We start from the raw sequence: 26,915 nt of genomic DNA on the forward strand, positions 1-26,915 counted from the left end.
AAATCATGTTGACATTTAATTTGTGGGACAAAATAATCAGTTCCTTCTAAATAGTTAACAGACACTCTATCCAAATGTTTGACCGCTAGACCATACACCACACACACATTTAAATGAGATAGTAAAAAATCTCTTCTAATTTATACACATAATTTATTATTTTTTTATTTAAATTTTAAATTCTATTACAAATAAACCTTTAATCTACAAAGGCCGAGGTCCCAAATTTTGAAGTGTCTTTAAATTTTAAAAAACTCTATTTTTTTTACATTAATATTAATAAATATAAAATAATATTATAAAAAAATTTAATAAATAAAAAATATTATGATAAAAATTTAATACATTAAAAAAAAATTGATGAAAATCCAAATAATTATAATCATATTTTTAATGTGTCAATTTTAATTTAATTCTAATCCTTTCAAAATTTAAATTTATTTTTAAATTAGAAGGAAACCTCTAATTTGATTGGAGGAACTCCAAATCTACACCTGAACAATCAACACCCCATATGATAGGGAAACAGATTTTATTCTTTCAACAAAGTATAATCATTCACATCACCACTAACCACACCCATCTCTCTCCAAATAATTCCAAAGCCAAAATCCAAAAAGCAACAAAAAAATTCTAGGGTGCAACTTCTCTATCCATCACAAAAAGTTGGGTAGTGTACATTCCACCAATCACATGATGACATCTAAGCTTAACACATTTAATTATTTTTTAAATATTATAATTGTTTGTTGTTTTCAAAGCATTTTACATAAGAGGTAACCTTACCCAACTTTTTGAATTGGATAGATAAGAATTCACCAAAATTCTATATTCATCCCTTCCAACACCATATAGACAAGCACTAATCACCATAGTAATATACCCTTCGTTGCTTCAATTCATCTTTATGCTAACTTTACTTTCATCTTTTTCAATATTAATTAAATAAATCATCCACGTTCATTATTCTATTTTAAAGTACATGAACAAAAATAGTCTTTTACACTTCTATATCTATATATAGTAATATAGTTCAATTTTTTCAGAACAAAAGAAAAGAAAGTTCAGTCTAGTTTCTTTTCCTGCTTTGCGGCTTCTCGCCGTTTTGTGAGAAAAGAAAGAAATAATGGTGTCTCGAAAACATGCAGACGAAGCAGTAGTTAGTAGCGGTTTCAATGAGAGAAATCAACAAGAAGGAGAGAAAGAACAAAATAGTTCATTCAGTGTCAAAGATTTACTTTGGGATGGTGGTTCTGTTTATGATGCATGGTTCACATGTACTTCAAATCAAGTATAAATCATTTCATAAAAAAATCAACTTTTTTTTTTTTGCTCTGCTCTAAATCTTCATTAAACTAATTTTGATGGTGTTTTTTTAGGTGGCTCAAGTGTTGTTGACACTGCCATATTCATTCTCTCAACTTGGCATGCTATCTGGGATCTTGCTTCAAATATTCTATGGAATTCTTGGAAGTTGGACTGCTTATCTTATCAGTGTTCTCTATATGGAGTACCGGACAAGAAAAGAAAAGGAAAATGTTAAATTCAAGAACCATGTCATTCAAGTATGTTTGTTTTTGTTTTCTTCCCACAACCACTCTTTTCCACTTTCTAATCTCTTTCTTAAAAAGGGCCTTTTAGCATATCATATTTCATAGAGAATTATTTTTTCTATTAGCCTACTCTCTCGGTTTCTAAATAAATGTTATTTGCATATACATTAATGAATTTAATAATATTGTCATAAAATATTGTATTTTTAATTAATTAATTTTATAAATATATTGAAAGTTGTATACAGAATAATATTTAAAGGATATAATCAGAAAAATAGAAATCATTATTACATTAAAAAGTGAGAATGACATTTATTTTAAAACAAATTTTATTTGTTAAAATGACCGTTATGATGAAACGAAGAGAGTATTTGATTTGACGTTTCAGCAAGCAAAGTGTCTTAAAAAACTTCAAAAGATAGTTTATATGTTCGTGTTTGGAAACGACATATATCACCGCTACAGCATCTAAAAGTTGAAATCCACGGTTAATCCATAAAATCCAACACTAAAAGAAACATAGTACATGTCATTCCATTAAGATTTATTCTCTCAAACTAACAGTCAAAACAAATACACCATAAGACAATATATTAAACCGTTCTATTAAGTATAGAGCTGGATCAGCCGGTCCAATTCGTTTTGATCTAGTGGATCAAAACGTATATGAACTAAAGTGGGTGGATCCGATTACTTAATAAGCCATTAAAAATGAGTCCGACTCAATTTCTAATACACAAAAGTACATAGTCTAAAGTGTATTTAACTGGTTCAGCCTGATTAGACTAAAAAAACGTAAATCTAATAGACTTGATTAAAAAGATATGGTTGTATTTTTTAAGATCCAATCTACACTAAAATATAAGACTTGTGAATCAGTTAGGCTGTACTAAAAATATATAATTGTAATTTTTAAGATCCAATCTATGTTAAAATATAAGACTTGTGACTCAGGGCGATGGGTTGAAACCATTTTTATAGCTCTAATGAAGTGCACCAAAAGACAACACATATATAATAAAAGGTTGTTAAGTTTTATTTAGTTTTAATCAATTCTTTTACTTGGAATTCGCCAAGTTCTTTTTATAAAAAGTATTGTGTTACATGTGCAAATAATAACAAATTTTTTTATCAAAAGAAAGTTCTTAACTTAATTTTCTATAAACATACTCTATATTAAAAAAAATAAACGCGTTTAAAATATAGATTAAACAAAAAGTATAAAATTGACACATTTTTTCAAGACTTAGTTCAATAATTTTAATTTTAATTTTACTGTAAAAAAATTCAATAATTTTACAAAAGAAAATCTACATAATAGTATTCACAAAATGTGATTTGCAATCATACAATTAAGAATATTTATATTTTATTTCAAAATGAACTCTCAAACTATTAGAATTTAAAAAAACAGTGCTGACACCATTTCCTACACCCATTTGTTACATTTGTTACACTGTGTATAATATTCATCGTATTATACGGTGAATTATATTTTTTTAATAAAATAATAATATTTTTTAAAAATTAATTTAAAAAAAAATTTAAAATTTATTTTATAACACAAATATATTATTGTATCATTAATCAATTTTACAATTGAATTAACCACAAAAATGTACGTTATTAACCAACTATTTTATTGATAACTTATTAACCAATTTCATTACTTCATTAATCAATAAAATACATGTTATTAACCATATTCGATAGTAATTTATAAATATACTAACTAAATTTTACACTCCATTAACCAACTTTATTTTACTATTTAATATATTTTATGTTTGAGAATTAATTAACCAAGCTATGAACAATATTAAAAATTTATACATAGTATTAACCAAAGTTAGTTTATCATGTAAGATTATCTTAGAATATATATTAACGGAATTCTGAATTGTATTAATCAAGTTATAACACTCTATTAAACTTGTATTTTTCAGTCAAGACACTAATAACACTCCATTAATCAACTTTTATTTTCCCGTTAAGACTACTTTTTATTGTCAGAATATCTATTAACCAAACTACAAACGGTATTAATCAAGTTTTTACACCCTATTAGCTAAAGTTGTTTTAGAAAGAGAAAAAAAAATTAAAAAAAATCAAAATTATGTATGTCACTATTCACCGTATTTGTGAACGATGACATACAGTATAGTGTAGATATAGTATAGAAATTAGGTGTCAAAATATCATTTCCCTTAAAAAATTCTCACAAAATTAGAATATAAAGCCAAAAGGAATATTTTAAAGAAAAATATATAGAAGATTAGAATTTTCTAGAGTTCACAATATTCTTGAAGTATAAAATAAGCAGCAATGCTATGTGTACACTAAAATGGACACCTACACCGTATTGGTGTATGTACGGACGACACTGTTCATGTACGGACGGTACTATTCATCGTCTGTACATGAACAGTGCAATATTATATTAATATTTTTTTTACGTTTTTTATTTATTTTTTAAAATATTATTTTTTTAAAAAATATTTTTTTATATTTTTTAAAAAAATATTTGACAATACCTGCAGATTTATTTCCGGATTTACCTGCATTTGAAATTACCTGCGGATTTACCTAAATTTGTAGGTAAATTCGCAAGTAAATCCGCAGGTATTGTCAAATTCGTAGGTAAATCCGCAAGTAAATCCGTAGGTATTGTCAAATCCGTAGGTAAATCCGCAAGTAAAATCCGCAGGTATTATCAAATCCGTAGGTAAATCCGGAAATAAATCCGCAGGTATTGTCAAATATTTTTTTAAAAAACATAAAAAAAATATTTTTTTAAAAATAAATATTTAAAAAAAACGTAAAAAAAAAATATTAATATAATATTGCACTGTTCATGTACGGACGGTAAATAGTACTGTCCGTACATGAACAGTACCGTCCGTGCATACGGTATAGGTGTACACTTTAGTGTACAAATAGCATTATTGTAAAATAAGAGGAGTGCTATATTTACACTCCAATTGTAACACCGTATAGTACACCATAGTATTTAACTCTCACTTTCAATTGGCACAAGTTTCAAGTTTGATTAAAATAATAAATAAAAATAAAATAGTATGCATTATTGTATGAATATACAATGTATATGTCAATTTCAGGTGTATACATATCATTTCTCATAAAATAAAGCAGAAAAGAAATCGAATTAATTTGCCATAGAATAAAGTTCAACCCTTTAGATGCCACATTTGGGGAGAATAAATAATACTAAATTGACAATTCAATAAGGAATATTCACAGAACTTACAGTTATTATTTTTTTTGGAAAAAGAGAACTTTTATTAATCCAAAAAATAAGCTGAAGTACAAAGCGATCTCACGATCCAGCAAACAAGAAAACTAGAACTAACAAGCTCCTAGAATACCATGAGGGATGCTATATGAGGTTTGAGTTTTCTACAAAACCAGCCCCTAAACACAATTTTCTCCATGATCTCTTTGATGGTTTGAGTTTGGTTGCACCTCTTACCAAACACTGCTCTATTCCTATGCTGCCAAACACCATATACAGTTTCCACAATAGCCAACTTAAACAGCTTTGCTCTCCAGCCTTTTCTATTCCCCATTTTGATAATCCAGTCAAAGTCATCATCCCATTGGTTCGGCCTATGCATTACTTGCAGCCAGTCGAGAATAGAACTCCAGATTCCTTTTGTTTCCTCACAATCAAAGAAGAGATGGTTGTCCGTTTCTTCCTTGTCACAGAAGACACACACAGTTTGACTAATGAATCCAAGGCGATGAAGTCTACTTCTCGTGGTCAGTCTGCGGTGGCAAAGAAGCCAGAAAATGAACACGGCACACGGTCTTGCTAAGTTCCGCATACATACACTGCTCCAAGGCAAGCGGTTCCCAGCACTGCAAGCTTGATAGAAGATCCCACATGAGAACTTACCTTTAAGACACATAGTATTCCACACTGTTTGGTGTGTGTTAACCAAACTCCTCACGTTTAAGATATCCTTCATGATCCAAGTATAAGTGGGTTTAGGTTGTATATCAAAAATGTTACGATTTTTCAGATAGTACGAGTGGATCCATTTCACCCATAAGCTCTCCGGTTTGTTGCAAATATTCCAAAGGAGCTTTAGAATAGTACAAGCATTCCAATTGTTCAACTCTATTATTCCCAGCCCTCCATATTTGATTGGCTTGCAAATTGTCGACCACGCAACAAGGCTCTTCCTGCTAATTGTGTCTTTACCAGTCCAAAGGAATGATCTGCAGATAGAATCAATCTTGTTTATGACAGTTTTAGGCAGAGGGAAACACATCATCCAATAGTTAGCAAGTGCAAACGATATACTCTTGATTAATTGTACTCTTCCAGCATATGTTAAGAGTTTAGCCGTCCAAGTGCGTGTTCGTTGAACAATTTTATCAATTAACCCCATGTAGTGGTGGATGGACAGCTTCTTACAAGTGATAGGTACCCCAAGGTATTTAAAAGGCAAGGATCCTTCTTTGAAGCCGGCTAGCTGTAGCAACACTTCTTTCACTTCAGGCTTGACCGCTCCAAAGTATATATTACTTTTAGATTTGTTCACCTGCATACCTGTGGATTTCAGAAATTTGTCAAGGGCTGCTAACATAAGATCCACAGAAATAGGCTCACCTCTAGATAGGAGCAGCACATCATCCGCAAACATCAAGTTTGTAAGCTTAAGCTTAGAGCAATTGGCATGATGTTTGAATCTAGGGTCTTCCTGCATTTTGTGGAGACATCTATGGAGGTATTCCATAAGGATAGCAAAAAGATAGGGGGAAATAGGGTCCCCTTGTCTAATTCCTCTCTTGGCAACAAGAAGCTCAGATTGAATTCCATTCAGATTGAATCTGTAGGAAACGGTAGTGAGGCTCTGCAAAATCCACTTAATGAATTGGGAAGGAATGCCAAGCTCATACATAATAGTTTCAAGAGCTAGCCAGTCAATCATGTCGTACGCTTTCTGTAAGTCAATCTGAAATAAGCATCTAGGAGGTCCTTGTTTGCAGTTATACCCTTTTAGTAGCTCGTATGCCAAGAGGATATGATTATGAATTTGTTGACCAGGTATGAAAGCTGCCTGGTTAGAGCTCACAATGCTACCAATAACCTGGCTCAATCTGGCAGTCATAATCCTAGATATTATCTTATACACAGTCGAGCAAACCGAAATAGGCCTGAAATCCCTAACATATTTGGCAGAGCTGCTTTTGGGAATAAGAGAGATTAGGGTGCAGTTAAATGCTCTATACATTTTACCTTTGGTGAAATATTCTTGGACAGTCTCAAGGATATCCTTTTTGATGATGTTCCAACACACTTTGAAGAACTTTGCTGTGTACCCATCAATCCCTGGTGCAGAATCATCAGCAATACCTTTAAGAGCTTTTAAAACCTCATCTTCAGAGATTGGCTTGATCAAATTATTTCTTTGGTCTCCATTCAGCTGTGGCCCTTTGCGCAAGGCATCAGTATCAACACAGTGCAACTGAAGCTCCCTAGTTCCCATGAGTTTACTATAGAAGTCCAAGACTTCACCTTCAATATCATCATGGGTTGTAATAATCTGACCACTATCCTTATGCAACATTGTGATACTATCATATGCTTGTTTCACCTTTACAGAAGCATGAAGATACGCATTGTTGCCATCTCCATTTTTAAGCCAATTAATTTTCGCTCTTTGCTGCAGGACACTAGCTTCAATTTCATGCCATTTGATGAGCTCCTCATTGTATTGTCTAACAGCATCCAGTTTTTCAGTGTTCCATCTGTCTCCCATTAGGGCTTCTTGAGCTTTCCCAAGATTCTCCCTAGCCTGAATGATCATTTGTTTAGCAGATAAGAGAGGCCTATTCATCTTGTATAATTCTTTTTGGAGCCTCTTTAATTTGTGCCACAGGATATAACTAGGACCTCCTTCAACTGGGATATTCCAGCTGCTATATACAGTGTGGAGGAATATAGCATTTTCAGTGAGGCAGTTTAAAAACTTAAACCTTTTGTGTTTGGTCAGCTGGGGTACTTTGTGATGCAATAACAGCAAAGAGTGATCTGACACATTCGGGGCCAGGACTTGGAGGGACTTATCCACGTATGTTTGGAACCACTCAACATTCCCTAGGATTTTGTCAATTCTTGAATAAATGGTTCCTACCTGATGTTTGTTAGACCACGTATAGTAGTCTCCCTTGCTAGGCATCTCAGTCAGGTCATTATTCTTCATCATATCCTCCAGGTCCTTATATTCAAATTCCTGAACCTCCTTCCCACCTATCCTGTCTTGGGAGCAGAGAACATTGTTAAAATCGCCAGCCAGAATCCAAGGCCCTTGAGTGTTAAGATTATTCAAGTCATGCCATAAAACTCTTCGCTGCTCAAGCTTATTCAATCCATAGATTGCAGTCAGCCAATACATGAAACTGCCTCTAGTATTGTAGACACCCACATGTATCATTTGGCTTGTAGAGGTCACCATCTTTAATTCAACATTGGTTGTATTCCATTGAACCCATATCCTGCCATTTGGGTGAGCTGAGTAGTTATCAATGAAGTTACAGCTTAGTTGAAGCTTATTTCTGATACTTCCAGCATGCTCTTGTTTGACCCTTGTTTCAATCAAGACATTGATGTCTGCTTTAAGCTCTAGGAGACGGGAGCTTATCTCCCTAAGCTTTGCAGGTTTATTGAGCCCCCGAAGGTTCCATGAGACTAGCATTGTCCAGTATCATTCAATACTTGCAGCTCATTCAAGATTTGCAAAGCATCAAATCCATTCTCACATGACAAATAGGTAGCAGCAGTCTCAGTCATGGGTCTTTTCCCTTTATCTTTGCCACTCTTACTGACAGTGGTCCAGTTCTGCTTCTCAGGGGACTTAGCAGGCTCCTTTGATACAGCTGGGGTAGGCAATGTAGTGGCAGGTTCCTCACTCAATCCTTTGGTTTCCACTTCAGTAGTAGTCTTGGCCTCACCCTCTGGTTTTTCCTTTGGCTTCCACATCTTGGGTTTAGGCTTGGGTTGTTCACAATTATGTCCTGGTTTTTGACACCTATTGCAGTATGAGGGTTTCCATTCATACTCAATAGCTTGGTGCATCTTATTACCCTCATTGTCCCTGATAATTATTTCTGTAGGCAACTCTCTAGTAATATCCATTTCAACCAATATTCGAGCATAGGATACACGAAATTTATTCGCGGTGCATTCATCAGTAACAAGGGGTATTCCTACAGCGCTACCAATCTTATTTAGACTTGACTCACCCCAAAGATAAAGAGGCAGTTGTGGTAATTTGATCCAGATGGGAAGTGTTCGCAGAAAATCGTCCTTCAATTTGAATTCAGGACTCCATTCTCGGATGAGGACTAGCATGTTCCTAAAAGAGTATGGCCCTTTCATGAGCACATCATCTCTGTCGCTGAAGGAGTTAAATCTGAGGATGAAGTATCCCTCTTCATTGTAGTACATAATAATAACTTACAGTTATTATTATTATTATTATTATTATTATTATTATTATTATTATTATTATTATTATTATTATTATTATTATTATTATTATTATTATTAAAACTTCATATTTTTTTAGAAAAGACGTCTAAGTAAATATTTGTTTCCGATGAAAAAATTGATTCTGATATTAAATTTTAATATAATAATTATGTTTACATTTAAAAATTACAAGTATAATGAATTTTATTTTAAAAGAATAAAACACTTCAAAATCAATTCTATATTTTTTTTACTCTCAAAAATCAAACTAACATATACACTCATTAAAGTTTATTCTAATTCGAAAATCAATTATGAGTTAATTGAAACTTATTTTAATGATTTTCAGTGGTTTGAAATTCTTGATGGATTGCTGGGTCCATTTTGGAAAGCATTGGGGCTAGCTTTCAATTGCACTTACCTTGTATTTGGATCTGTTATTCAGCTTATAGCTTGTGCAAGGTTAGCTCTTCCTTTTCATTCAACAACAATATAACCACATTTCTTTAATATTTAAGAAATCAATAAAACAAGTCATAATAAAAAATAAGAGTTAAAAGGTAGTGCACTGACAGTGTAAAATAGTTTTACACTGTCATCCAATAGGAAATCATGAATGTGCCATGTCATTAAAGTTTTTTTTAAATAAAAGAATGTTTTAATTGGATGCATGGTGGTGATTGGTTGACAGTGTAAAAATATTTTACACTGTCAGTGCATGACCCCTTTTCTCAAAAAATAAATGTAGTATATATTTTGACTTTTTTTAGTAAGACGTATATTAAAATTTATACTTTATATACTTTATATAGTTTATAAGTTCATACGATAATTTAGATATTGTTGTGAAATCAATGCCAAGAACAAAATATAAAACAAGGGATGAATAAAGAACAAGGAAGAATAAGAACATAAGAATTGGTTATAACTGTTATTCTTTTACTTTATCTTAGAAAACAAGATTACAAGTTTACAAGAATAACAAATAACCTCTCTCACCCTAAATTAGGATTTGCTGTGTACAATGATGAGAGACTAGTATGCTATTTATAATAAAACCTAACATAATAACTAATGGACTTTTTTCCACAAGGCCCATTACACAAGTCAACTTAATAAACAAGCTAACTTAACAAATTAGGGTTTAAACACTAAACCTAATTTAACATGCTAATAACCCTAGCATCTTCGACACAAGCATGTGAACAACCTTCGACTCCATGCTTAATCTTGTCGAACCAAGAAGCAACCCTTCGACCATACTAGAGTTTGATCCAATATCTCACAAATCTCCACCTTGGACCTAACTCTACAACGTCAAGGGAACAAACTAGCTTTCTTCATGCAGCTTTATCAACTGCATACAGTGGGAAAACTTGCAACTTGGCAATGTCTTTGTGATCATATCAGCAGCATTGTCCTCAGTCGAAACCTTCAGCACTTGGACTTCTCCACGCTCGATTACTCCTCTGACAAAATGCAGCCTCACATCAATTTGCTTAGTTCGCTCATCATAGGCTGAGTTCTTCGACAGGTGTATTGCACTTTGACTATCACATTTAACAGTGATACATTTTCCTTGAAGTTTCAGCTCCTTAGCAAAACCTTCAAGCCACAATGCTTCTTTCACAGCTTCAGTTAGGGAAATATACTCCACTTCAGTGGTTGATAGAGCAACAACCTTCTGAAGTGTTGCTTTCCAACTAATTATTGTGCCAAACATGGTGAAAACATATCCAGAAATAGAATTTCTAGAATCCATACAACCTGCATAATCAGAGTCGACATATCCCTCGATTATTGCTTTACTATCTTCACCCAAGGCTCCACAATAAATTATGACCCTGTTCAGAGACCCATTTATGTACCTTAAATTCCACTTCAATGCTTGCCAGTGAGCCTTTCCAGGATTCGCCATGTACCTTCTTACAAGACTTACTGCATATGCTATGTCGGTTCTAGTACATACCATAGCATACATCAAAGAACCAACTATATTAGAATATGGGATGTTGTTCATGTAGGCTCTTTTGACATCAATAATGGGACACTGATTAATACTCAGCTTGAATTGAGGGTTTGTCGGAGTCACAATTGGCTTCGAATTCGACATACCAAACCTTTCAAGAATCTTTCGTAGATATGCCTCTTGAGATAAGCATAACTTCGACTTCTTTCTATCTCTTCGAATGTCAATTCCAAGAATCCTGGAAGCAGCTCCTAGATCCTTCATATCGAACTCCTTATTGAGTTCACCCTTCACCCTCTTTACATTTCGACGTTGTTGCTTGCTATGAAAATATCATCCACATAAAGCAAAAAAATAACAAATGAATTACCAGGTGGAAATCTGAAGTAAACACAGTGGTCGAACTGACTTCTAATGAAACTTATGCGTGCCATGAACTTGTCGAATCTCCTATTCTACTGTCGAGGAGATTGTTTCAGCCCATATAAAGATCTCTTTAGTTTGCACACATAATCTTCCTTCCCCTTTTCGACATACCCTTCAGGTTGCCTCATCAAGATCATTTCATCTAGATCACCATACAAGAACGCAGTCTTCACATCCATCTGTTCCAGTTCTAGGTCGAACTGTGCCACCATGGCAATTAACATTAGAATGGACCTATGCTTCACAACAGGAGAAAACACATCATTGAAGTCAACACCTTCTTTCTGAGTGAAACCCCTTGCAACTAATATTGCCTTGTATCTTTTCGACGCCACACCTTCAATTCCTTCCTTAACTTTGAAAATCCATTTACAGCTGACCAACCTTGCCCCAATAGGTTTCTTCATCAATTCCCAAGTGTGGTTATCATGAAGATATTTCATCTCATCATTCATGGCCTTACGCCATTCAGTCTTATTTTGACTCCTCATAACTTCCTTATAGTCTCTAGGTTCTTTGTCTAGAACCTCACTTGTAGAGATTAAAGCATAAGCTATAAGATCTGCATACCCAAGTCTCTAAGGTGGCTTGATGACTCTTCTCGATCTATCTCTCGACAATAGGTAGTCATCGACAGTTTCCTCAACTTCCTCAGCATCTTCTGTTTCTTCTTCGATTTCATCTGGAATATGCAATTCAGCATCAACTTGCTTCACCTCAACAGGAATCTCTACCTGTTCCAGCTCTTCTGCACTTCGACCATCATCATCACCAGTTTTCTTGAAATCCATCTCAGCTTCATTGAAAACTACATCTCGATTGGTGATACACCTCCTGTGACCTGGCTCTAGGCACCATATCCTATAAGCTTTGACTCCTTTAGGGTATCCCATGAACATGCATTTAAAAGCTCTAGGTTCGACCTTGTCTTTCCTAATGTGAGCATAGGCTACGCAGCCAAATACTCTCAGTTTGTCGAGATATGGTGGATGTCCCGACCAAACTTCTTCAGGTGTCTTCATATCTAATGCTGTCGAAGGACATCTGTTTATCAGATATGTTGTTGTCGAAACAACCTCAGCCCAAAACACCTTCTTTAATCCAGTACTAGTCAACTGTTGAATGCAGTACAGGGCAAGCAACAAACAAGATTTGGAAATATTGATCCGGGATTTATCGTCCTCAGAGATGGAGAGATGCCATTCAACAGTTTCTACGGTTTTGAGCTTGGGTTTGAATGAGCAAAAAGTAAACAAAGATATAGACAGGAAAAGAATAAACACATTCTTAGAAGAGAAATAACTTATCAGGAATGTAAATATATTCACTCTTCACAAACATACACTTACCAACCCGTTATACTCAACCTATGATACTCATTTATGTCATCACGTATCTCTCACATAAGCGTCCATCTCTAGAGCACAAACGAGATCATCTCACAACTAAGGTTATCACTAACGCGAAGTCGCGAGAACATTCGTGTTCTCGCGTCGGCGATCTCTCGCGCGCCGCTCAAACACAAAAGCATTAAGAACAGATACAAACAGTGAATGCTAGCTCTAAATCTATCTCTAGAGTTCAGAACCAACAGATAATCATCCTAGATAAGGATTCAAGAAGTTTATCTCTAAAGCACCCCAAATCCCCAGCATAGAGCAAAAATCCAGGATAACATCAACACAGATTCGTAAAGCAAGTTAAATATAACATTATAATCGGTAAATATACATAAGATTCAAGTAAATATACAAACAAACCCAACCAAAGAGAAATACACAAAGAAGAAGAGAAATGAACCAAAGATCTCCCGGTTTGTCAGCTCCGTTCGACGCTCAATCCACCCCCGATCATCCGTATGCAACCTCCGAAGTTGTTTTCTAAGCCAATTCTACTCTAAGAATGAAGTTGATGGTGTTGGGACTCAAAAATACCCAAATCATAACCTAAAAATGTGATTTGGCCCCTTTTAACGAGCTGCTGTCTTAGCAGGTCCGCTTAGCGGACCCCCTCCGCTCAGCGGACTCAAAATTGCATCCAGACGCTGATTTGCTCCGCTGGAGCTCCGCTCAGCGGACCCCCTCCGCTCAGCGGAGTCTGCTAAAAATCAGATTTTGTTTTCGCCATAACTCGAGAACCGTAACTCCGAATTGCGCCCGGTTCGAAGCGTTGGAAAGCTTATTCAATGCTCTATCCAATAATGAATGAATGGAAACCAAATTGATGATTTTGATCATCCTTATTTTGAGTCTTTGGAAGTCCGCTTGACGATGGCTAAGCGGGCTTGCACCAAAACTGCGAAATCGAAGCCGTGCCTTTGACACTTTATTCCTCAAGGCTCCAATAACCATGAATACCTATAAAAACAAAAGAAAAACTATCAAATGGTATAAAAGTATATGAAAATACAACTATTCACAAAGTATACGTATTTATACATAAAACGGGGAATTATTCAAGCGGTATTAACAAAAGTATCGATAAGTGCCACTATTTACATACACAAAATAAGTACATTTTGGCACTTATCATCAACATGCATCTGACTCTCTCCAAAATAGTTCGATTAAACCTTTCAGCCAAACCATTTTGCTATGGAGTACCTGTAGTAGTTCTATGCCTTGCAATACCAGAGGCACACAAAAATTGTCGAACGCCTCATTGCAAAATTCAAGGCCATTATCAGTTCTCAACCTCTTGACCTTCTTGCCAGTCTGATTTTCAACCAGAGTCTTCCAACTTTTGAAATTCTCAAAATTTTCATCCTTAGTCTTCTGGATGAATACCCATAACTTCTTGAATAATCATCAACTATGGATAGAAAATATCTTGCTCTTGAATGTGATAGACACCTTGTAGGCCCCCAAAGATCAGCATGGATGTAATCAAGGGATCCATGTGTTCTTTGTTTGCCTTTGTTGAACTTCACTCTGCAAGATTTTCCAAGTACACAGGGTTCACAAAACTTCAGCTTTTCGACTTTGTCTCCACCAAGCATATTTTGCTTCCCTAATTCGACCAGACCCCTTTCACTGACATGGCCCAATCTCATGTGCCAAATTTATGTCTTCGACAAAGGTTTCGTGGATGCAACATTTGTCGAACCACTTACAACTTCAGCCTCAAGGGTATACAAGCCTTGTTTCTTCACGCCTCTCAAGACTTCCTTCGACCCTTTCATGACTCTTAGGATACTTTTATTTCCTTGGAAAACATATCCTTTCTTGTCGAATTCACCAAGAGAAAGCAGATTTCTCTTCAAATCTTTGTTTGGAGTCATGTGCCAAGTGCAACCTGAATCCATAATCCACTCCTTCCTAGAGTCACTGCTCGAAACCACAAGGACATCTGATGATTCAAAATCATCTTGAATAATGGTTGCATTGCCATTATCCCTACCTCCATGATCTTTCAGGCGTTCGGGGCACACCTTTCTTGTGTGACCCTCCTTCTTACAATGATAGCATCGAATGCCAGATGCTTCGCCATTGTAAGACTTCGAACTTACCATCCTTTTGCAAGAATTTTCCTTTAACGGCCAAGCCTTCACCAATAGTCGAAGATTTATGCTCCTTTTGTTCGTTCAAGTCCTTAGAATACAGGGTTGATTGAACTTCTTCAAAGGTTAGGGACTCCCTTCCATACAGGAGAGTTTATTTGAAGTCAGCATGTGATCGAGGCAAATCGCACAATAGTAACAGCGTTTGATCTTCATCATAGATCTTCACATCAATATTTTCTAGATCAAGAATCAGCTTGTTGAACATATCCAACTGCTCAGCCAACACTTTGTCTTCAATCATCTTGAATGAATACAAAGCTTGCTTCAAGTAGAGTCGATTTACCAGCGATTTGGTCATGTATAAACTTTCAAGTTTCACCCATAACCCTGATGTCGTTGTCTCCTTTAATACCTGTCGGAGAAATTTATCACCAAGGCTCAACAAAATTGCGCTGTGTGCTTTCTCGATCATAGTCGTCTTCTCCGCTGCCGTTAATTCAGCATTCACGGCTGCCTCTCCCTTCAATACTTCCAAGCAACCCTGCTGAACCAGTAGGGCTTTCATCTTCAAGCGCCACAGACCGAAATCATTCACTCTGGTGAAATTTTCAATCTCATACTTTGTTGAAAGCATCTTATCCACGCTCACCGCACCAATTTGTTGTGAATTCAATGCCAAGAACAAAATATAAAACAAGGGATGAATAAAGAACAAGGAAGAAGAAGAACACAAGAATTGGTTATAACTGCTATTCTTTTACTTTCTCTTAGAAAACAAGATTACAAGTTTACAAGAATAACAAATAACCTCTCTCACCCTAAATTAGGATTTGATGTGTACAATGATAAGAGACTAGTACGCTATTTATAATAAAACCTAACATACTAGCTAATGGGCTTTTTTCCACAAGGCCCACTACACAAGTCAATTTAATAAACAAGCTAACTTAACAAATTAGGGTTTAAACACTAAACCTAATTTAACATGCTAACAACCCTAGCATCTTCGACACAAGCATGTGAACAACCTTCGACTTCATGCTTAATTTTGTCGAACCAAGAAGCTACCCTTCGATCATACTAGAGTTCGATCCAATATCTCACAGATATATTTGATAACAATCTTTTTATCAGAAGTTTATAACTTATTTTGCTAATTTATAATTTATTTTTCAGACGTTATTTCAAATAGCATTTTAGCTTATATTTTATAACTTATCATTTTGTTTTCTTTTTTATCTTTGTTATTTTAACAAAAATTCACTTTATCCTTATAATTTATTTTAATTTAAAGTGAAATAATTATGTATTAATTACTTTTATGTCATTTTATTAGTTGAACCTTTAATTTTAACAAACACTTATTTAACTTATCAGCTATCAGTCTCAACCATCAACTATAAGTTATCAGTTATCAGCCATGAACCATCAACTATGAACTATTAGCTAACTTATTAACCAACCACTATTTTTTACCATATAAACCCTTAAACAAGTTAATCCTGATATTGTAATCACAACTTTAAATTATATTAAAATACTTTTTATATGCTATAAAAATTCTCAATTTTAAGAGTTTTGCTTTAGCATATATATCTGAAAATCTTAATTTTTAGTGGAGAATGAAGTAAAGTGTAGTTGTTCGATCATACACTAAAGTAGAATTTAGTGTCATGACACTAGGATTTTTAATTTGTAAATGGTTGATGAATTAATGTTAGAAAATTTATACCGTGTAAAGTCTATATGTAGATTTTTTTATGACAATAAATTAATCATCAATATTGTACATAATCTTGTACAACATGACAAGTAAAAAATACATTGAAATTATCTGGCAATATTTCAAAGAAACGTTAGATAATATTGATGATTAATTACTGGTCTCCATGAACCATCATCAATATTGCCGTTATGGTCTCCATGAACCATCATCAATATTGCCATTATGATGTGAAAGAGAAAACAACCATGCGATTGCTGACGGGAATAGGGGTTTTGCTCTAAGGGTTCGCCCATCGCTTTTTCTCTATCTTTGGTTTAAATTCCTGGTTTTAGGACCAGGGACCTTGGTGGAGAAGGGGTTTTGGGGCCTTTAGATCTTACGAAATTCGTTCTTTGTGGTGAGGTCTTCTGGTTTTCTTCTTGTAGCCGTTTTGCTTGTGTTTAGTGCCGTTATTGTGCAGCTAGAGTTTCTGTTTTGGCGTGGTGGTTCCCTGGGTATTATCTTTTCCTTTTAGGTTTCTGTATGAGGGGCGCGAATGGTGGTAGGGGGAGGCTTGGACAGAGGTTAAGAGAAGGGTTTTTAGGAACCGGGTGCCTATGTGGGATTCATGCCCTTTTAGAAGGACTCAATCCGGACCTCTCTCTGAGGGGATATCCTCTTTCTACATTTCTGAATTTCCTGATTCGACCAAGGCCAAGGATCTTTTCGATTTGTTTGGCTGTATAGGTAAGGTGGTGGAAATTGCGATTGCTCCTAGGAGAAACAAGGTGGGCAAGAGGTTTGGATTCGCGAGGTTCTTGGAGGTAGAAGATGCGAGGATTTTGGCAGTTCTGCTTGATAATGTTATCATCGGGGGAAAGAAAATCCATGCCAACGAACCTAGATTCTTTCGTCAGGTTCCGGTTGGCTGCAAGGTGGAGGGAGGAAGGAGGGATCTGGGGCCGAGAGCAAGGGTTGGTTTGGAGTCGAACAGAGATGTTTCTTTCAGGTCTAACAGAAACGAAGCGGGTCAATGGAATAGGTCGTTTGTGGAGGTGGTTAACAACAAGGTTAAGGGGATTTCGTCGGAAGAGAGGTGCATGGTGGTTTATTCTTCATCTGTCGATGTTAATGATAGGTTGAGTAAAGCTTATGTGGGTAAGGTGTTTCTAGAAGGTTCAACGCATGGTTTGCAAACCAAGTTTGAGATGGAAGGATACTATAATGTTAAGGTAACTCCATTAGGTGATTTGCTATGCTTATTGGAAGAATCTGAGAGTGGTATTATTGATAACTTTGTCTGTGAGGGCGAATCTTGGTGGAAGAATTGCTCTGAGAAAGTATCTAAATGGGAGGCAGGTGATGTGGAGGCAGAAAGAGTTGTGTGGATTCGTATTTTTGGGGTGCCGGCTCACGCTTGGAAGGCTGATTTTTTTGTGCAGTTAGCTAATTCTTTTGGGAAATTCCTGTGTTTGGACGAGTCTACGGCTGCAGGATCCTGTTTTGCGGTAGCTAGAATGAGGATATCGGTGCCTATTGATTTCTCGTTGAAAGAGGCCCTGAAGGTGCAGATCGACAATAAGGAATTTGTTTTGGCGCTTAGAGAGGAGAATGTCTTCCAACCCGTGAACTGTAACAATTGCTGTAACTCTGTTTCTTCTTCTGCTGTTTCGGCTTCGTCAGCCTCGGGTGTAGGTTCGGCTGATTATTTAGCTGAGACGGATGACGACATTGAAGACTTTCCTAGTCTTAGGGAGGTTGTTGTTTCGAAAGGTGGAGATAATGGTCCTGTTTTGGGCATTCCTGTTTCGGGGAAGGGTGCGATCTTGGAGCCTAGGGTCATTTCCGTAACGAAGAATCTCGAGGTGGGGAGGTCTTTTGGTTCCCAGAATTTTTCTGGTGGTTCGGGTTCGATGGTTAATCAAGCTGATGTCTTGCCTAAGACTTTTGACCAAGATTTGGGGGATTCTCTCTTGGTGTCTAAGTCTGTCCCGGGTGTTGGGCTTATTGCAGCCTCTGGATCTGTTGTTCAGGATTCTATAGCTTCCCCTTCTGTTAACAAGGGTGATTCTGCCATGATAGAGGTTGACACAGTGAGTAATTTGGAGATTCAGGAGGGTGTCGTTTTTTCTGATAGCAGGTTACTTCCTCGGAAGGCAGGATTGTTAGGTACTTTCGATAAGGCCGTGTCGGTGGTTAAGGAGCGTAAGAGACGTCATTACAAGAATTTAAACCTTAAGAATCTTCTGGTTCTCGGAGGTTCTCTTCATTATAGGCACATCCGGAAAGCGAAATTTTCCAAAGGGAGGAAATCGGTGTTTGACGGGCAGCGGGGTGGCAAACAGGGCTGCGCCTTTTCTGCGGCAGCAGCAGGGTTCTTCTTCCAGGAGTGGTGTTGATAGGCCTTCTTCTTTAAGGTCTGTCCGGGAGCTGGATTTTGTTAACAAGGGTGCTTTTTTCCTCGAAGCCATTAGTGAGAGCAGCGATATCAATAGGAACAATTTGAGGCAATGGAGTCACTTAGACATGGAAGTTGGTTCAAAGATGTGGAAAGACATGGGTGTTTTAGGGGTGGTGCACAAGGGGAAAGAGGAGGAGGTGATAGAGAGGATAGAAGTTTTGGAAGATGTTGCTCTGTTGAGAAAGTGTGGAGGGAAGGAGTCAAAAAAATGTTCTCCATGATTATTGGTACCTTGAATGTTAGAGGGGGTGGCAATGCTTTGAAGAGGAAAAGAATTAGCTCTTTGATTCTTAAAAGCAAAGCGGACATTTTTTTGATACAAGAGACTAAAATTTCAAATTTACAAGATTTTGTGGCGAAGGGATTTTGGAGTAACAAAGACATCGGTTATTCTTTCTCTAATTCTTCAGGTAGATCGGGTGGTATTTTGACGTTGTGGAAGGAGCAAGGTTTGGAAGTCATTACTAGTTTTAAAGGGGAGGGGTACTTGGGGGTCAATTTCCGGAAGAATAACTCTCTCTTTTATGTGGTCAATGTTTACTCTTCTTGTGATATAGCAAAAAAGAGAATTCTTTGGCGGAAACTTTTGGAGTTGAAAGAGACTTTTAATGACGGCGAGTGGGTTATAAGTGGAGATTTCAATGCTATCAAGGAGAGTAGTGAGAGGAAGGGGAGAGGGGTGATGGCTAACTCTATTGAGTTAAAAGAATTTGCGGATTTCACTGAGGAGTCTAGGTTGGTGGATGTGCCTTGTAAAGGTAAAAAGTTTACTTGGTATAGTGGCGAAGGTAAGTCTATGAGTAGAATTGATAGATTCCTAGTGTCGGATTACTTAATCAATGAATGGGGGGTGGTGGGGCAATTGGTAGGGGAGAGAGATGTTTCGGATCATTGTCCCATTTGGTTGGAAGTGGATTATAACGATTGGGGTCCTAAGCCGTTCAAGTTCAATAACGAATGGTTTTCTTGCAATTTCTTTTATGCGTTCGTGGAAAATGAATGGAAGAGTTTCAAGGTGGAAGGTAGAGGGGATTTTGTTTTGAAACAAAAACTCAATCTTCTTAAATGGAGGCTTAAATGGTGGAATAAAGAAGTTTTTGGTAGAATCGATTTGGATATTCAAGAGGAAGTTAGAGACATTAATCATGGGGATGTCTTGTTGGAAGCGGAGGGGGATGATATTCAACCGGATACTTTATTTAATAGGAGGGAAGCTACTAGTCGGTTTTGGACGAAATTGCGGATAAAAGAGAACATGTTAGTTCAAAAAGCTAGTTTGAAGTGGCTTAATGAAGGAGATTCTAATAGTGGTTTTTTTCACAAGGTAATGAAGGAGAAGAGAAGATATAATCACATTGGGCCTATTAATACTTCGGAAGGGATGTTAGAATCGGTTAAGGATATAAAAGATCATGTTGTCCATCATTTTGCAAATAAATTTGAAAAGGAGGAAGGAGCGATCCCATTGCTTGAAGGGATTCAATTTGATAGTATTAGTGAAGAGGAGAAAGGGTGGCTTGAAAGACCTTTCCAAGAAGATGAGATTAATGATGCGTTGAAATGTTGTGGCGGTACTAAAAGTCCGGGGCCGGATGGATTTTCTTTTCTTTTTATCAAAAGGTGTTGGTCTTTTTTAAAAGAAGACTTCATGAGGTATTTTGATCATTTCTTTGTTGGAGGAGAGTTATCAAAGGCGGTTACTTCTTCGTTCTTGGCCTTAGTTCCTAAATCTTCCAACCCATTGGGATTGGACGATTATATACCAATTTGCTTGGTGGGGTGTATGTACAAAGTAATGGCGAAAATCTTGGCGGGAAGATTGAAACTAGTGTTGAATTCTATCATCTCTCATAATCAAAGTGATTTTGTTCCGGGAAGGCAATTGCTTGATGGAGTGTTGGTGGCTAATGAAGTGGTAGACTACGCTAGGAAGGAAGGTATTTCTTGTCTTCTTTTTAAAGTTGATTTTGAAAAGGCTTATGATAAAGTTTCATGGGAGTTCTTGCGTTTTTTGTTGGTTAAAATGGGGTTTGGTCATAAATGGAGGAAATGGATGGAATTATTGGTTTTCAAGAGTGACATGTTGGTGGTGGTTAACGGGAGTCCCACAAAGGAGTTTGTTGTGAAGAGAGGGCTAAGACAAGGGGATCCGCTCTCACCTTTTCTCTTTGTGATTGTGGCCGAGGCTCTTTCGAGGTTGGTGCGGAAATCTATTGAAATTAGAGAATATGAGAACGTAATGATAAAGCGGAGGTGTTGTGTAGATATTCTCCAATTTGCGGACGATACTTTGTTGGTTGGAGAAGGTTCTTGGAAGCACTTTAAGGCTATAAAGATTGTGTTGAGGGCTTTTGAGCTAGTATCGGGTCTCGGTATTAATTTTCACAAAAGCAAGTTGATAGGGATTAACACTTCGCCTAATTTTTTGGAGGCCGCTTCTTTGTATCTCTCTTGCAAAATTGAAGAAAGCAATTTTGTGTTTCTTGGCATTCCCATTGGTTACAATCCTCGGAAGGAATCCACTTGGTGTCCTCTTTTGGATAAGATGAGAAAGTGTTTGAACGGATGGAAGAATCGATATCTTAGCCTTGGAGATAGGATAACTCTTTTGAAATCCATTTTAACTTCTTTAACTATTTTTACCATGTCTTTTTACAAGATGCCGGTTAAAGTAGTTAAAGAATTCACCAAGTTGCAAAGTAATTTTTTGTGGGGAGGAACGGTGGAGAAGAGAAGCATTCATTGGGTAAGTTGGAAAGATGTGACGTTACCATATCTTAATGGGGGTTTAGCCATTAAAGATATCAAAGATTTTAATTTAGCCCTTTTAAATAAATGGAGATGGAGAATTGTAAAGGGAGGGGGCTCGTTATGGAGAGATGTTTTGAAGACTCGGTATGGTGATGTTAGCATGCATGTATTATGCGGCGGAGTTACTTTCAAACCCCTTTCTTCATCTTCTTGGTGGCGAGATTTAATTAAGGTTAGTAATTGCACCCCTTTTGCTTATGACCCTTTTGTTACCAATTGTCGGTTTAAAGTGGGCAATGGTTTTACTACACCTTTTTGGGAGGTTTGTTGGTTAGATAATATTCCGTTGAAAGAGGCTTTTCCGGAACTTCTTGTTATTTCTTCTTTGAAAAAAGTTTCTATAGCGGCCATGGGAGGTTGGTGCGACGGGGTGTGGAAGTGGGGAGATTTAGGAATCTCGGTGTTGGAAGTGGAGCAAGTGGGTTTGATTGATAAGGTAGCGGATTTGAGGTCTCTTCTAGAGAATTTTGGGGGATTGCATGAAGGTAATGATTCCGTTTGTTGGTTACTTGATCCGGAAAAGTCTTATTCGGTTTCGTCGTGTTACCACCGGTTTGTTTCTTTTCGGACGCCCTATGGTCCTTTTAATAAGAACGAAGAGGCATTGGTGAGGATATGGAAATTGGAGGTTCCTTTTAAGATTAAAGCTTTTGCTTGGAGACTTTTTGTGAATAGGCTTCCCACTAAAGATCTTTTAATGTATAGAGGTATTATTTTTCCTACACCTAACTTAAATTGTGTTTTTTGTAATTCGCATTTGGAGGACAAGGACCACATGTTCTTCAAATGCGAAGTGGTTAAGGTTGTTTGGAAGGAAATTGGTATGTGGGTGGACTACCCGTGTTGGAAGGAGGAAGAATGCATGTCGTTCTTTATGGAATGGTATTCCAACGGGCGGGTAAAAGGTATCAAGGTTGGAAAATTGGGGGTGTTTTGGTTAGCCACTTGTTGGGTAATTTGGTTGACAAGAAATGGCCATTGTTTTAGGAATGGCGGTTGGAATATTAACAATATTGTTTGGAACATCAAGATCTTATGTTGGAGATGGTCTTCCTTTGGCGACATTGCTCACTCCAATTATAACTTTTACGATTTTTGTAAAGACCCTTTGTCTTTTATGTCGTGATTATAATTGGTTTGTAATATCGTTTTTTTTGTCAAACTTATTCCGTTCTTGTGTATCAAGGTTCGAGAACCCTTAGTACTCGCATATATATAATTCTTGCTTACACAAAAAAAAATTGCCCTTATGGTCTCCATGAACCATAGATTGATAATTACTGTCTATATATCTTATAAACATCAAATGTGACCAATACATTAACAAATGATTTACCGGCAAAACAATTCAATTCATTTACTTATAAAATTTAAATAATTGATGTCTATTCACCAATTTGAGAGGGAGTGTAATAAATATTACTCTAAATAGTAATATTTATAATTATTTTATTGTTTACTTTATTGATATGGTGTTTATTAAACAAGTCCACTAAACTTTAATCCATCTCTATTTAAACAAAAAAATCATATTATTGTAATCTCAAATTTAAAATATGTTAAAACACATTTTCTACACAGCAACATCTACTACGTAAGTGACAACTTGGACAAAAGAACTTGGACTTATATATTTGGAGCATGTTGTGCAACAACTGTGTTCATACCATCCTTCCAAAATTATCGTATTTGGTCTTTTCTTGGAGTTGGAATGACAACTTACACTGCTTGGTATCTCACTATAGCAGCTATGGTTCATGGACAGGTAAATTAATAATATTCTAAAATCTGAAATTAAAAATATTATTTATTATAAGGTAATGTCTATTTATATATACTAAGATATGAGTTTTGCAGGTAGAAAATGTGACACATACAGGTCCAAAAAAGCTAGTGCTATACTTCACTGGAGCAACCAATATACTTTACACATTTGGTGGACATGCTGTTACAGTGTAAGTTTTTAGAATAATTTTTTACCTTTTTATAGAAATTCCAATGAGACTAACTATTGCGATTATTCGATTATTTAATCGGAAAAAAATGCAGAGAGACTATGCACGCGATGTGGAAACCACAAAAGTTCAAGCACATATATTTGCTGGCAACTTTATATGTTTTCACATTAACGATTCCTTCTGCTTCGGTTGTTTATTGGGCATTTGGTGATCAACTTCTGAATCATTCCAACGCTTTCTCTCTTCTCCCCAAAACTCGTTTTCGTGATGCGGCTGTTATCCTTATGCTCATTCACCAGGTAATATAATAAATCATTGAATAAAAAATAAATTGACCACTAAATATTTATTCTAATTTTTTCCACTAATTAATGTGTGCAGTTCATCACATTTGGTTTTGTTTGTACTCCATTGTACTTTATATGGGAGAAAGTAATTGGAATGCATGATGCAAAAAGCATTTGTCTAAGGGCACTAGCAAGGTTACCAGTGGTGATACCTATTTGGTTTTTGGCCATTATTTTTCCTTTCTTTGGACCTATTAACTCTGCAGTTGGATCTCTTCTTGTTAGCTTCACTGTCTACATCATTCCTTCAATAGCTTTTATGATCACTTTTAGAAAAGCCTCCGCGAGACAGGTAAATCGTTCGGCCTTTTTCGAATTTTTAACTTCAGTTTTGTTTGGTTTACTACATATGTGTTTGTGTAGGATCTTATATATTTGATATTATTACTGATATTGACGTGTCTGTGTCTGTATCGTTTGTTTGTCTGTCTTGTGTCTGATATGTGTTTGTATAGTAGTTAATGATCTAACTTTGAATTACACAATTATTTTGTAGAATGCTGTTGAAAAGCCTCCATTTTTCATGCCAAGCTGGACAGCAATGTATATTATTAATACATTTATTGTGGTATGGGTTTTGGTGGTTGGATTTGGGTTTGGAGGATGGGCTAGTATGACAAACATCATTGGACAAATTGACACATTTGGGCTTTTTGCTAAGTGTTACCAATGCAACCCTCCAGCACCACCCATGGTTGTAGCTCCACCTTCTCATGCCCCTCATCATTGAAATTACACCTCACTCACCTCATAATCATACAAGAATTCAACTCAAGCTACTATATAATAATCTCTCATGGGTCCCTCAATGTTTTGTAACATGCATGGAGGGGTTATAGTAGTAATACTCAACCCACTTCATTAGGTGTGTCTGTTGGTTGTGTGTTGTGCAAGTTTTTTCTGTCCATGTTTTATTGTTCAGTTTTCTCTTCTTCTACAACCCTTTTAAGATTAGTTGATTAAAAATAATGTGGGTGAATGGTTATGATTCCTTTGCTATAAATGCATAGGCTAATTAAATTACATGTGTTTTGGTATCTTTCTTTAATATTTTACTAGTTAAAAAACTCTTGCTTTTAAAAACAATTATTTAGAGGTAAAATAAGTATTTTAATTTGTTTAATCTTACATAATATTTTTTTAAATAGTTGTATATGATTCAAATTATTTTTACAATAAGGAAGACAATGGGTTTTAAAATTGCATTAAAGGGATTGGAGAAGAAGTAATTGATCCAACAGTATAATTTCATCGTTAAAGATTCTATGTTATGGCGCACGAATTAGAGAGGGTCGGTTATTAGTCATTTCAACGTCAATCACCAGAAACGGATGTGTGAAAATAGGAAATTTCAAACTTTCATGTGATTTGGTCACATGTTATTGCAACTGGTTATACAGCATATGACATGACTATTTTGTTTACATACCTGATGTGTATAAAATTGTCAACGTCTTTAGGGTTGTATAAACTTATTAAGCTTTAGTCTAATGCTTAAAGACGGAGATTCTGACTCTGGTGATGACATGTCCCTTATAATAAAAAACCTCAAAAGATTCCTAAGGCATGAGAAACAACAAAAAGATGACCAAGAGAAATATAAGGAAAAAGATTCATTCACTCCCATATGCTATCTCGATGGAAATAAAGGACATATCAAGCCAACTTGTCCTTTAGTGAAAAAGACAAATAAAAATCTGAAGAAATCTAATAAACTTTAGAAAAAGGCAAGAAAGATTACATCATATGGGAGAATAACGATATGGAATCTTCATATGATGAAGAAGAAGCCAACATTTATCTTATGGAAAATAATCAAGATGATAAGGTAACCTTTTACTTTTTTATCATGAACTTTTTCACATATGTAAGAAGCTAATAAAAGAAACAAGTAAACTGAAGCAAATTGTCTCTATATACAAGGATATTATTTATTCTCTTTAATTTAAAAATAAAAACCTTTAGAAAGAAATATAAATTATTAGAGAAATAAAAAATGATACAGTCCTAAACTCTTTCACTTTTAATGAAGAAGATGAATTTGTCAAGTGCAATGAATGTGATACTTAAAAAATGAAATTTATGATCTTCAAAAGACACTTGTCAATTTCACCAAAGGAAGAGACAAATTGAATCTTTTGTTTGTAAAGCTAATAGATTCTTACCTTAAAGTCGATCTTAGCTATGAACTCAACAACAATAGTTAGATCTTTAGTAAGATTTGCAATGCAAAGTCCACCTCTTATTACAAAACCATGAAATGCAACTACTGTAATAAATAAGTGCATATTGTCATTTCATTTTTGTTAATAAAACTCATGAGAGCAAAGAAGGGCTTCTTCCTTAATACTTTTATGAAAAATATTATGAGCACAAAATGAAAAATCCATGTGCTCCATCAAATGCTTATGTCTCTAATTTAAAATTCAATAACAAGAACATTTATGAGACTAACAATATAGGACAAGATGATATGGGCATCAAAAATTAAAATATAAGTTTTTATTACAGAAGTGTTTTACAATCTCGAGCGCTAAATGGTACGTTGATAATGGTTGTTTAAACCATATGATCAGTGATAAAACTTTATTCTCCTTCTTCTTTCCTAAGAAGAAAGGTTTTATCTCTTATGATGATAATAATAAGAGAAAAATGTTAGATTTTGGTACCACCGATTAG

General features: G+C 35.7%; 1 protein-coding gene across 1 annotated transcript; it reads left to right on the plus strand.

Moving 5' to 3' along the window:
* Nucleotides 1-948: 948 nt before the first annotated feature.
* On the plus strand, nt 949-25,259 carry LOC131639050 (auxin transporter-like protein 2). Its single transcript, XM_058909566.1, has 8 exons — nt 949-1,291; nt 1,380-1,565; nt 9,407-9,519; nt 23,513-23,696; nt 23,789-23,886; nt 23,981-24,188; nt 24,271-24,528; nt 24,733-25,259. The coding sequence occupies exons 1-8, from the start codon at nt 1,127-1,129 to the stop codon at nt 24,964-24,966; spliced, it is 1,446 nt and encodes a 481-aa protein (XP_058765549.1). The 5' UTR covers nt 949-1,126; the 3' UTR covers nt 24,967-25,259.
* The last annotated feature ends 1,656 nt before the right edge of the window (nt 25,260-26,915 follow it).

The sequence above is a fragment of the Vicia villosa genome, unplaced genomic scaffold, assembly GCF_029867415.1.
Source record: "Vicia villosa cultivar HV-30 ecotype Madison, WI unplaced genomic scaffold, Vvil1.0 ctg.002522F_1_1, whole genome shotgun sequence".
NCBI lineage: Eukaryota > Viridiplantae > Streptophyta > Magnoliopsida > Fabales > Fabaceae > Vicia > Vicia villosa.